General features: G+C 39.3%; 1 protein-coding gene across 6 annotated transcripts in view; it reads left to right on the top strand.

Annotated features, from left to right (window-relative positions):
• Nucleotides 1–13,989, top strand: part of ITPR2 (inositol 1,4,5-trisphosphate receptor type 2) — a 537,466-nt gene that overhangs the window by 456,910 nt on the left and 66,567 nt on the right. For all 6 annotated transcript variants that reach the window (XM_064284462.1, XM_064284460.1, XM_064284461.1 and 3 more), the window contains one exon: nt 13,255–13,415. In XM_064284462.1, coding sequence (XP_064140532.1) covers nt 13,255–13,415 — 161 coding nt within the window. The remainder of the gene's footprint in view (nt 1–13,254; nt 13,416–13,989) is intronic.

Below are 13,989 nucleotides of genomic sequence, written 5' to 3' on the forward strand. Positions count from 1 at the left end.
GAATTACACGGCAAAGCTATCCTGTCATTATTTCTGCAATTTGTATGATTCTTTGACTATAGAATGTGATGCAAAATGCCCAAAGTGTCCACAAACTGGCAAATAGGTTTTTAAGTTACCGTAGTAACATACTGATTAAACATCAGGATGATTTTTATTTTATTTTGTTAGATTATGAATCCAAAGATGATTTTTCCGGCAGCTTGAACTTCTACTAACTGATATCACTTGGTTTTGGATTCTCAACTGTGCCTTCTTTCAGTTTTTAAGCAAACTGTCTTTCTCTCTCTGTCTCCCTCCCTCCCTCCCTCCCTCCCTCCATCCCTCCCTCTCCTTCTCTGTAACCCTCCCTCCCTCCATTTCTGAATACACTGTCCTCCTCTTTTTTCATTGTCACCTCTCTCTGGCCCACACAACTACCTCTTTGCCCTCATCATTCTCTTTGGTTCTACCCCCTCTGCCATGCACATCAGCCCTTTCTGCCCTCAGGTATTTCTGCCCTCAGGTATTTGGCCTCTGATCACCCTAGAATCCTTCCCCTTCCTTGAATTATCACCAGCTCCAGGTTATACGTACCATTCGTTTTTCTGTGTTGGGCTGAAAAATCTTTTGGAAAAAGTCACAAAACAAGCATAAGAGCTTCACTACAAAATCAGTCTATATAACTTAATTGGGCCCTGAATAAATGTCATTCCTTCCTTAATTCACTTTGGTTGACTGTCTCATTCCCCTCCGTAATGCTCCCAAACCTTTCCAACATTCCTCCGACAGTTGGAAGCATACCAGGTAATAACGTGCTAATTCTGAGAAACAAATGTAAATAAGACATACCCTGCTTCCAGGTTGTTCAAAATCAGTTGTGGGCCTCAAACATAATAAATAACATCCGTACTTAATATGTTAAGGGAAATGATGGAGGAGATAATGGGGAGCTGCAAATACCCAAAAGAGAGACACGCCTTCAGGTTGTGGTTGTTGTTAGTTGCCATCAAGTTTGCTCTGTCTGGCTCATGGCGACCCCATTTACAATAGAACAAAATGTTGCCTGGTCCTGTGCCATCTTTACAATCATTGGCATGCTCAAGTCCATTGCTGTGGGCACTGTGTATTTTGAGTGCCTTTCCAACCAGGGGGCTCATCTTCCAACACTATATCAGACAGTATTCTGTTGAGATCTATAGGGTTTTCACTGGCTAATTTCCAGAACTCAACTACCAGGCCTTTCTTCCTAGCCTGTCTTAGTCTGGAAACTCTGCTAAAACCTGTCCACCATCGGTGGCTCTGCTGGTATTTAAAATACTTGTGGCACAGCTTCCAGCATCATAGCAACATGCAAGCCACCATGGAACAACACAGTGACAGATGGGTTCAGGTTGGATAAGAGGCAGGAAAGAAAGAGTTGGGAAAAGCACCTTAGAAGACATGGTGACTGAGCTCAAGGTAAAGGATGAAAAAGAGCCAGATCAAAGTGGGTCGAAACATAGGGGCAGCATAAACAAAGGCATAGAGAGGAAAACAGCACAATGAATGTCCTCACTTACTCTAAGCAATTCGTTGTTTCTGGAGAATGAAATTCAGAGAAGGGCATTCCAAGAGATGAGGTGGGTCAGATGATGCAAGGCCTGTATGTGAAGCAGCTTAAACTTCATTCTGTGGATTTATAGAGGGTGGTGAACCATGAAAAAATTTTAAGCAGATGAGTGCAGGGCCCAATTTTTGTTTTAGAGCATGGTGGGAGCTATGGGAAGGTCATTTGTCAGGGGACAATACTGGAGGCAAACTAACCAGTAGGAGACTATTGCATAGTCCAAGTAAAAGGTAATAAAAGCTTGGTCCAGGAAAGTTAGTGGTGGTAATATTAAGAGTAGAGGACAAAGTCAAGCAATCTTTAGGAAACAGAATTTTTAGATCTTGGTGGCTAGGACTGGGTAGGAATGATAGCTTGGGTGAGTGGGCAGATGGGAATATGAACAACTGAGTTTGAGAATAGAAGAAATACAATTTAAGACAGGAATATGTTGAGTTCAGCTTTGTAAATATTGAAAGTGAGGTGTATAGTAGACATCCCAGTGAGATTCATCTAGCACATGAATGAGAATATATGAGTCTGAGCCTCGGAGAATGAGTCTACACTGGAGTCAGTAATTGGAGGATTCTCAGTCTGTTTGTGATAGCAGAATCTTAAATGTGAAAAAGACTCCCAGGGGAGTATGTAGAATGAGAACAGTACAGCTGAAAAACACTGGCATTAAAGAGTTAGAAGTAGAGGAACACATATAAGACACTAAGAACTTCAGGTCAGAATGGTTTAAAGAGAAACAGGAACATGTGGCTATAAGGAAGTAAGGGGAAAAAAACAGCCTTGGGAAGAAAAGAATTATCAGCTGTGTCAAAAGAGAGAGTGCCAATGACATATGAACTGAAATAGAGCCTTTAGATTTCTCCTTTAGGAAGTTTTGATGATTTTTAGGTAGTTTTCTTGGCAAGGTAAGGAAAAACAGCATATTGCAATATACTGAGGAGGGACTTGCCAGAAGGGAATTGAGACAGAAGAGTCTTCTGTTTATATGTCTAGATTAGAAAGCGAGCGCATGATTGAGGTATTGCCAAGGAATATGTCAATACAAGATTTTGGGGACTTGGGGAAGAGAAAAATATGCCTAGAGACTAAGGATACTCCTTCAATCTCAGACGGTAAATATGCTTCCTACCTTTTTGGAAAAAAATGAACCACATCCTAAATATTTTCTTTTTTCTATTTTTTCTCTTCTCTAAATGAAACTTATTTCCACTTCTATTTCTTCACATTTAATTACCACTTATTTTTCTTCTCCTGTAGTCTAAATTTCTGCATGTGTATTTTTTCCCTTTCATCTCTTCTCAGAGAGAAGCAGATCCTTCAGCTTCACCTGGGTCTTTGATTCTCTTAAATGTCACCTTTTCTGGGCCTTGTCTTTCTGTTAAAATCACCATCATCTTCATCTTTTTCAAAAACAAAAATGATTATTTGATTATTTATTGAATGCCTACTATCATCTGGCTTTTTATTTCTTTTAATTTTATTTTGAAAAATAAGACTATAGATTATGTATATTACTACCTCTTGGTAAATATGGAAACCAAGACTCAGATTCCATCAACTGTAGAGTCAAGATTTGAACCCAGAACTACCTAATACTAACATCTTTTAAACTGTACAATTCTCCTTAAATGAAAGTCATAATCAGGTTCTTACTTAAGGACAATCAAGCCTGGGACAGATCCGAGTTGAAGGGTGTAGTGCTATGAGGCAGAGCCATTGTGTGGGAGGGTGAGACCAATGGGGAAAAACAGCACTGCCCTTGACAACCTTTCTGAGCGTCTCCTGATCTTGCTTTTACACTGCTTCCTCTAAGCTCTTTTCTTTATGATCATAACTATCATATCAGCAAAGTACCTTGGAAAGGGGATCTCTTTGGAAGATTGTACCAGAAGGAGGGGCACCCCACTCTAAGATATGCTCCTGTCTCCTATATTCTAACAACAAAAAATGAAAAAAAATTAATTCCATCACTAAACCATAATTTCTGCTCCTCTAAGCTTTCCCTTAATGACCTGGATAGAGTCAAGCTTTCAGGACTTCCGTTCGCTGATGTACCGTGACTCAAAATGAGAAGAAACAGCTGCAAACATCCATTAATAATCAGGACATGAAATGTACAGAGTATGAATCTAGGATAATTGAAAATCATCAAAAATAAAATGGAATGCATAAACATCGATATCCTAGGCATTAGTGAAATGAAATGGCCTCAACTGGCCATTTTGAATCAGACAATCATATGGTCTACTATACTGGGAATGACACCTTGAAGAGGAATGGTTTTGCATTCATCATCAAAAAGAACATTTCAAGATCTACCCTGATATACAACGCTGTCAATGATAGGATGGTATCCATACACCTGCAAGGAACACCAGTTAATACGACTATTGTTCAAATTTATACACCAATCACTAAGACCAAAGATGAAGAAAATGAAGACTTGTACCAACTTTTGCAGTCTGAAATTGATTGAACATGCAATCAGGATGCATTGATAATTACTGGAGATTGGAATGTGAAAGTTGGAAACAAAGAAGGATCCGTAGTTGGAAATTATGGCCTTGGTGATAGAAATGATTCTGGAGTTTGCATGATAGAATTTTTTGCAAGACCAGTGACTTCTTCATTGCAAATACCTTTTCTAACCAACTTAAATGGGAACTATACGTGTGGACCTCACAGATGGAATACATAAGAATTAAATCAGCTATATCTGTGGGAAGAGATGATGGAAAAGCTCAATATCATTAGTCAGAACAAGGCCAGGGGCTGACTACAAAACAGACCATCAGTTGCTAATATGCAAGTTCAAGTTGAAACTGAAGAAAATTAGAACAAGTCCACAAGAGCCAAAGTATGATCTTGAGTATATCCCACCTGAATTTAGAGATCATCTCAGAAATAGATTTGCTGCATTGAACACTAATGACTGAAGACCAGATGAGTTGTGGGATGACATCAAGGACATCATACATGAAGAAAGCAAGATGTCATTAAAAAGAAAGGAAAGATCAAAATAGATGTCAGAAGAGACTCTGAAACTTGCTCTTTGAACATCCAGTAGCCAAAGCAAAAGGAAGACATGATAAAGTAAAAGAGCTGAACAGAAGATTTCAAAGGGTGGCTCAAGAAGACAAAGTATTATAATTACCTGTGCAAATACCTGGAGATAGAAAACCAAAAGGAAAGAACATGCTGGACATTTCTCAGGCTGAAAGAACTGAAGGAAAAATTCAGGCCCGAGTTGTGATACCGAAGGAATCTACAAGGAAAATATTAAAAGACACAGGAAGCATCAAAAGAAGATGGAAAGAATGCACAAAGTCACTATACCAAAAAGAATTGGTTGATGTTCAACTATTTCAGGAGGTAGCATATGATCAGGAACCGATGGTACTGAAGGAAGAAGTGCAAACTGCACTGAAGGCATTAGGAGAAAACAAGGCTCCAGGAATTGACGGAATCCCAGTTGAGATGTTTCAACAATCAGATGCAGTGCTGGAAGTGTTCACTCATCAATGCCAAGAAATTTGGAAGACAGCTACCTGGTCAACTGACTGGAAGAGGTCCATATTTATGCCCATCCCAAAGAAACATGATCCAACCGAATGTGTAAATTATCCAACAATATCATTAATATCACACACAAGTAAAATTTTGCTAAAGATCATTCAAAAGCATCTGCAGCAGTGTATTTAATGTCAGAAAATCGCGCTGGATTTAGAAGAGGACGTGGAACCAGGGATATCATTGCTGATGTCAGATGGATCCTGGCTGAAAGCAGAGAATACCAGAAGGATGTTTACCTGTGTTTTTTGACTATGCAAAGACATTCGACTGTGTGGATTATAACAAATTATGGATAACACTGGGAAGAATGGGAATTCCAGAACACTTAATTGTGCTCATGAAGAACTTGTACATAGATCAAGAAGACTTATTAACAACCTGCATTATGCAGATGGCACAACCTTGCTTGCTGAAAGTGAAGAGGACTTGAAGCACTTACTGATGAAGTTCGAAGACCACAGCCTTCAGCATGGATTACGCCTAACATAAAACAAAAATCCTCACAGCTGGACCAATAAGCAACACTATGATAAATGGAAAAAAGTTTGAGGTGTCAAGAATTTCATTTTACTTGAATTCACAATCAACACCCATGGAAGAAATCAAATGATGCACTGCATTGGGAAAATCTGCTGCAAAAGACCTCTTTAAAGTGTTGAAAAGCAAAGATGTCACCTTGAAGACTAGGGTGCGCCTGACCCAAGCCATGTTGTTTTCAATCGCCTCATATGCATGTAAAAGCTAGACATTGAATAAGGAAGACTGAAGAAGAATTGAGCCCTTTGAATTGTGGTGTTGGCGAAGAATATTTAATATACCATGGACTGCCAAAAGAACAAATAAATCTGTCTTGAAAGTAGTACAACCAGAATGTTCCTTAGAAGCAAGGATGGTGAGACTATGTCTCACATACTTTGGACATGTTATCAAGAGGGATAGAGGGATAGACATGTTGGAGAAGGACATCATGCTTGGTAAAGTAGAAGGTCAGCTAAAAAGAGGAAGACCCTCAACTAGATGGATTGACACAGTGGCTGCAACTATGCGCTCAAGGATAGTGACGATCTTGAGGGTGGCACAGGACCTGGCAGTGTTCCCGTTGTACATAGGATTGCTATGAGTCAGAACTGATCGGAAGGCACCTAACAACAACAGCAACAAGCTGTGCCTTCATTGTCAAAACTCTCATTGGCTTTTTACAGTTATTAAAAAGCCTATAACCTATAAATTCCTTAAAACATCACAATATGGCCTTCATCACCATATTGAAATGTTTCTCTCAAATATCACTGTTAATTACTTTCTGACCTTTTCTTCCAGCTCTGACTGCTCATTTTCTTGTCCTACCACAGGGTCTTATTCCTTCTCCCAACTCCTGATTTTATCCTTGACCGTTATCTTTATGTACTCCTTTTTGAATACCACCTTTATGCAGATTATTACCAAATATGTAGTCCTAGTTCTGATTCCTCCCTGGGAGGAATCTGTTTTTCAATTTTTCCCTGTTTTCGATTGTGTACTGCACATCTGGGCAACCATGTCGTATTGGCAGACAAACTTACCATGTCTAAAAATCAACGCACCATCCCTTTCTATCTCTTTTCTCTAACCCAGTTCCTTATCCTGACTTCCATATTGCAAGTAATGATACCGCATTGTGCCTTGAGTGATCTAGGCTGGGAACCTCACACTTTCAGCATCTCCTTTTCTCTCTTCCAGGTTCATCATGTGCTAATAAATTTGCTTCCACAGTTTCACTCATATTCCTCTACATATTGCTGCTGCCACACCTTGACTTGTCACACTGCCAAGCGGCTTGCTCAGTGTTGCCAGACTAATTTTTCCATTTTGAAAAAATTATGAAAATTTTGATTTTCATAATTTCCCTACTCAAAAAAACATCAATAGTATTGTGCATTCTATAACTCAAAAGCTCTGATTTTCCTGGTGTATAAAGTGTCCCGTGGAAACCCTCGTGGCGTAATGGTTAAGTGCTACAGCTGCTAACCAAAGGGTTGGCAGTTTGAATCCGCCAGGAGCTCCTTGGAAACTCTATGGGACAGTTCTACTCTGTCCTGTGGGGTCGCTATAAGTCGGAATCAACTGGACGGCACTGGGTTTGGGTTTTTTTGGGGTATAAGGTGTCCCACATTCTGGCCTCTTTTGTATTTTGCCTACCTTTTCACCCTTTGTTTTCTCATTTATAGGTCAAACTTCAGTCCAAATGTATTTCTCACCTTTAGCTTCCCAGACTCTCCAGGTGTTCTCAGTTAAGGTGTTTTGTTTGGAATGCCCAGTCTCCTAAGCTACTGCACTCTTGCCTCCTCTTTGGGGCCCAGCTAATGTCATTATTGCATGAAGCTTTCTCTGGTCTTAACAACCGAAAGGGAATGTGCCTCTTCTGAACTCCTCACATCACACTCGGCTATATGGTACTGCACATGTTCTTATTGCCTCACCCCCTATACTGCATGCTGCGCACTGTTGTGTTGTACAAAGTGCCTGCATGAGCTTCCCAGTCACACAGACATAGTTCTGCACTGGCTCCACATCCTGGTGGTGTGATGTTGTCTGTTTCTTACCTCCTTGTTTGCTCATCTGGAAAGTGGGCAATATAATGCCGTGTTTTGGGGTTGTGGCAAGTATAAATGACACAAGGCTTAACTGAGAGTAAGCCCTGAATACATGTTAATATCTCTTCTTTAAGTGATCCATATCTTGTTTATTTTTATGCCTCCTTAGTATGTATAGGGAGTTATTAGAAAATTTTTGCTTCATGAATGACTACTCAATAAATCAGCCGCAAATTAACATTGTCCCTGTACTTATGTCTCTTAAGACTTATAAAAGGAAGATAAACGAACTAAATACTAAATTGGCATATGTTGCAGACAGACAGAAAACCAGGGTACACTAATGCCAGGATCTTCTAAAATTCATCACATGCCAAGTATCATTTCTGTGGCATACACGTGTCCACAGGGATGTCGTTAGTTGCTGCTGAGTCAATTCTGATTCACGGCGACCCCATATGTGTCAGAGTAGAACTGTAGTCCATAGAGTTGTCCTTCCAGAAGCGGATTACCAGGCCTGTCTTCTGAGGCTCCTCTGAGTGGGTTTAAAACCACAACCTTTTGGCTAGTAGTCAAGTACTTGACTGTGCTATCCATGGACTCCTTATGCCCACAGCAATATGGAATGATATATCAGGAGGCACGGGAAGGTGTTAGATCAATATGGTCTATTTTCTGGAAGCTTCATGTTTATTAAAATATTTGAGGGGACATTTAAGTAATTTGAATAAATTTAAATAGTATTTTCATTTTAGAAAAAAATAGAATATTGTAAAGTAGAACAAGCTTAGTGTGAATTTTAAAAAACATAGCATTTAAAAAAAAATTGAAAATTGGTGCCAGGCACTCTAATCTGCTAAGTCCTGTGATCTCAGGAGCACTAAGTTGTACATTTCTGGCTGTCTTCCTTTAAAGGACCTTCAGCAGAAACATTTAAGAAGCATTATGATAATATATACCTAGATATGCTCTCATTCCTGGAATCACTTACCACATATAAGATATCATACATAACATGTATATTATACACCAAAACCAAACCCACTACCGTTGAGTTGATTCTGACTCATAGCTACCTTATAGGACATACTACAACTGCACCAGAGGGTTTCTGAGGCTGTAAATGTTTATGCTAGCAGACTGCCACATCTTTCTCCCATGGAGTGGCTGTTGAGCTCAAACAGCCAACCTTTTGGTTAGTAACCGAGCACTTTAACCACTGTTCTACCAGGGCTCCTATATAAATTTTAAGAACATTAAAAGCGTTAAGATATTTTAGGGCTATTGAATATTGTATAGTAGGTTGTAAAAGAGTTGTGATTAACTTAGAAATGGTTCCTGAAGAATTAGGTGTTAAATTGTGATCCAAAGAGAGATATGATATCAAATGACAGAGGAGAGAGTCTCCACAATAGGAGAGAAAGAATCAGCTCTAGGAGTGTACCAAGAGATGCCCAGAACAGCAATAGAGGAGGTGGATTCTATGACAGCAATGAGAACAGATGAGACTTTACCTGCCTCAGAAGCAATGGCCAGATGTTGGAGAGTCATGACTTAGAAAACAATTGCTAGCGGCCCAGGGGCAGTCATGTTACGGTGATGATTAGCAGATGACACAGCCGAAGCAGTGAGCATAGAAAAAAATTGGCTCTGCTATCCGTATCAAGGAAACCCTCGTGGCGTAGTGGTTAAGTGCTACAGCTGCTAACCAAACGGTCGGCAGTTCAAATCCTTGAGGCGCTACTAGGAAATTCTATGGGGAAGTTCTACTCTGTCCTGTAGGGTCACTATGAGTCCGAATCGGCTTGATGGCACTGGATACTGGGTATCCATATCAATGATTACTTTTTAATTATTAGAGGCTGAAAGCCCAGTGAGAAGGAGCTTTACATAGACCAAATGTTACAAAACAACAAAATGGAGAAAGGATTTGATGATAGGTCAGAAAGGGACACTTAGGTACCTAGAATGAAAGCTTTTTCCAGGTGATTTAATAGAAGATAAAGACTATGTTGCAGCCCTGGTGGTGCTGTGGTTAAAGAGTTCAGCTCCTAACCAAATGGTGAGCAGTTCGAATTCAGCAGCCACTCCTTGGAAACCCTACGGGGCAGTTCTACTGTGCTATAGGGTCACTACGAGTTGGAATCAACCCAATGGTAATGAGTTAAAGACCATGTTGTCAGAGAGGGACCATCTATGTCCTTTACTCAAAAGATTAATACCTTATTGTCTGTATTCATGCATTAAAATTATTCATTCCTTTATTTGTTCAGTAATTACTTACGGAGCATCTAATATGTGCCAGGGTATCCCAATGAACAAAACAGACAAAAATACTGCCATCATTTTGCTTATTTTCCAACATACATAAGAATGTCAGATGATAACAAAGCCTATGGAGAAAACTAAAGAAGAGAAGAATGGGGGTACCTGGGAATGGGTATGTGTGTACCCTTACTTTAGTCATATTGTGTAGGAAGTACAACATGAGTACAATCTTCTTATTTTTTGCACACAAAGTTCCCCTTATCCTTCCTTTCCTTTTGCTTAAGTCGTCTTATCTAATACCCTGGCTTCCACCCTTCATTCTATGTCATGTCATTTACCCTCAAACCTGTATGTTTACATCTTTCTCCATGTCTTTTGGTTACATATTCCAGCTTCCTACCAAACCTCTCAACATTGGTTATTCCACAGGCATTCTAAACTCAACATATCCAAAATCAAACATATCCTCCCTCTAAAATGTCTTCCTCCTGTTTTATTTTCCCTCTTACTGTAGTGACATTACTGTAAACACAGGCATCCAAGTCATAAAAATGAGTCACCTTTGATTCTTCCTTCTGTCTCAACCTATACCTCTAAATGAATATCAGGCCTTCGTAACTTTTCATTCCAAAATGCCTCTAGAATCTCCTTCATTCATTTATTCAATTATTCTGTCAACATTAGTGAAGGCCTGCTGTTTTTCGGACACTATCCCATGTGCTGGTAATACAAAAATAAATGAGACAATAAAGTAGTAGAGGCTAACGTAGAAACAGATAAATTTTCATAACAAAGTATTGTGGGCTCAGAGAGAATCAACCAACTGGCTGAGTCTGAGGGACCCAGAGTGAGGCCAGTGATTGAGCTAGGTCTGAAGGAGGACTACCTGCAAAGCAGAAAAGAGAGTAGATAGAGGCATAGCATTTTCAAAGGACTGGGTGTGCGTGGAGTATGGTGAGAAATTCAGGTGACTACAATGAATGTGCCCCAAGTAGATTATAGTGCACTGTCACGCCTGGTTGCTTGGGACTTCATTGGCAAAGGTGAAGAAGGGCCAAACAAACAAATTCTTGATGAGTTAAGTTTGACATGCCTGCAAGCTATCCAGGCTGATTATTCAGTAACAGCTGGAAATAGAAACTCAAGTGGAGAAGAAGGGTCAGTTTGGGGGATAAAGATTGAGAAATCATCAGCATGATGATCATTCAAACTATGGAAATGGATGATGAAGCTTGGAGAACAAGAACATATGAAGATGAAAGACAAGCAATTTCCCTTCTTTTGCATTTCCCCCTCTTCTGCTCTTGTGCACTGATCTCCCCACCCTGAGCCTCTTCTCCCACAGTCTTCCTCTAAGTCCTGCCACAGGAGTTTACTTAAAGTACAGTTCAGAGCAATCAATCAGTTACCTTTAGAATAAAGTGCAGACTCCTTGGCATTGCATTTAAGCACTTCATGGCTTGTGCCAATTATACCGTTTCATCTTCATTTCCCAGTGGCCCTTTCTAATCACGTCAGACAATGTAACACACCTCAAAAAAGTCACCTGCTTTCATCTCTAGCTTTGCCATGTCATATCCTCTGTCCAGAAGGCAACAGAACATGGGCTTTGGAATCAAGAGATGTTTTTCTTTAAATACTGACTGGTTTTTTCACTAGAGGTGCTAGCTTGAGTAATTTGTTTAATCACTATGAATCTGTTTCCTCAAATAGTCATGTTGGACTATAGTAATTATAATAGCATATTTACATACCTTATACTTGTCAGCACAAAGTAGGTGCTCGATAAAAATTAAATACCTTTTATTACCATCTACTTCTCCATTTGTCATAATCATGTTCCAAAGCCAGGTTTTTTAAAGCTTTACACTTTCTTGAAACCTTTTAAAATGTACCTGACCAGAATTCATTTTGCTCTCCTCTGTTCTTCCTTGGTTGAGAGGCTATTGCAGTAATCCACATAAGAGATAATAATGGATCCAACCAAGGTGGTAGCAGTAGAGGTGGTGAGAAGTGATTATATGCTGGATATATTTTGAAGGTAGAGCCAAAAAAATTTTAAACATGGATTGGATGTGGTATGTGAGAGAAAGAGAGGATTTAAGGATGACTCCTAGGCTTTTGCTTGAGTAACTGGAAGGGTGGAGTTATCTTCAGATGAAAAGTGGAGGCCTGTGGATGGAGCAAGTTTGGGGAAAAGGAATGAAGTTTATTTGGGGCAGGCTGAGCTGATGATAGGTCAAATAAGGTGAGACATAGCCATCAGCCAGCTAAATTTCGTGGTCTTTTCTGTAATATCCATTAATGTAAGTTAAAAGGGCATCCCTCATTGGGACAGATTTTTTACTTATCATGCTTTATATCTTATTATTTAAAGAGTCTTAATCAGGCTTGAGTGGACTTTTAAAAATATATACTTAGGAAAAGAGTAGCCAAGATTGGAATTAAATTTCCTGGCTTCTTCTCCAATATCTGAACTACAAAACCAGACTGATTCCCAACATCCCATTTTCCTTGGCAATCTAATTCATTTTTCCAGAGATGTTTTTCTTCATCTCCATTCATTTCCTTTCACACATTCTTAGACCTTTGAGAGAAAAGAATCTTACTACCCAGAGCCTCTCTTCAGTGTCCTTCCAGAGGCTCAAAATATGCCCTGGAAATTGAACAGGCCATCCCCTCCCAAAAATGCCTGAAACACAATAGTGTAGAAGGCTGCACGAGTGCCTAAATCTTCATTTCATTCATAGCACAGATTGCTGTCTACATTCGGTTGCCCTTTACTGATTATAAGTGGCTTTGAAGAGATGACCCTCAGCTGCCTTCCCTCTGCTTACCCAAGTTTCTAGATAGAATGATATGGGTAAAGGACTTTTTTTTTTTTCTGTCCTAATTAGCAAGAATACTTTTTCTCACACAATCTTTTTTACCTCTTAATCTTAGACTTGCAGTCCTGTTAAATTTGACAATCTTGATATGGCTATATTTTAAACTATCTTCACATTTTACATCTATAATAAGACTGCATTTCCAAGAATCCATGGGAAAAAAAAAATATTACTTGGAAAGAAATCTGTAAACTATGGCCTTTTTTTCTGAAGGTCTTGTGTGCTGTATTGTTTTTAATCATAACATTTTAAATCGGCACAGTCTTTCAGAAAGCATTTTCACTATAATTACTATGTTTTGTTTTTATGCTAAAAAGGAAATGCTGACTAAATGACAGATTACACATATTGTGTTTCCTGTGTTTTGCAGGACTTGAGAGGGACAAGTTTGATAATAAAACGGTTTCATTTGAAGAGCACATTAAGTCAGAACACAATATGTGGCATTATTTGTACTTCATCGTCCTGGTGAAAGTGAAAGACCCAACTGAATACACTGGACCTGAAAGTTATGTGGCTCAAATGATCGTGGTGAGTGATCACAGAGTTTTTGTCTGTGACTATATTGCGTTTTAGATGTTTTCACCTTCTGTACTCTACCTCCTCCCCAAATACAAAGGTTGTAGGAATTACTTTGTTAACTTTTAAATAGAACTGTCAATCGTTGAAGAACCCCTAGATGGGTTAAATCATTGGCTCCCAGTGTATTCCTTGGTTATACAAATCTCAACTGCCCAGGTATTATCGTCCTTTGACTTCATGCCTCCTGTCATTGCTAGCATTCCAATTCCACAGATCTGGAGCTTTCTTATTATCAAATATGAACAGAGGATTTGTACTTGAGAAAGTCTTTGAATTTTAAAAATCAAGGGTTTAAGAAATGAAAAATTGTGTTTGGGAACAGTATATTGTTTAACCCAAGTTGGTGAGCACTGGCTCCCTGTCAACATACACTCGAGGTTGATTTACCGTTATTGGTGATGGACTTGCATTGATCTTGCCATATGTAGTTGCTTATAATTTCTCAGTGAGATCAGTAGCATTGCTTAGAGAGTGTGGTTGTCAATGATTTGGAGTTTCTTCTGACTCACAGAAGATTAAAACT

Source organism: Loxodonta africana, chromosome 4, assembly GCF_030014295.1.
Source record: "Loxodonta africana isolate mLoxAfr1 chromosome 4, mLoxAfr1.hap2, whole genome shotgun sequence".
Taxonomy (NCBI): Eukaryota; Metazoa; Chordata; class Mammalia; order Proboscidea; family Elephantidae; genus Loxodonta; species Loxodonta africana.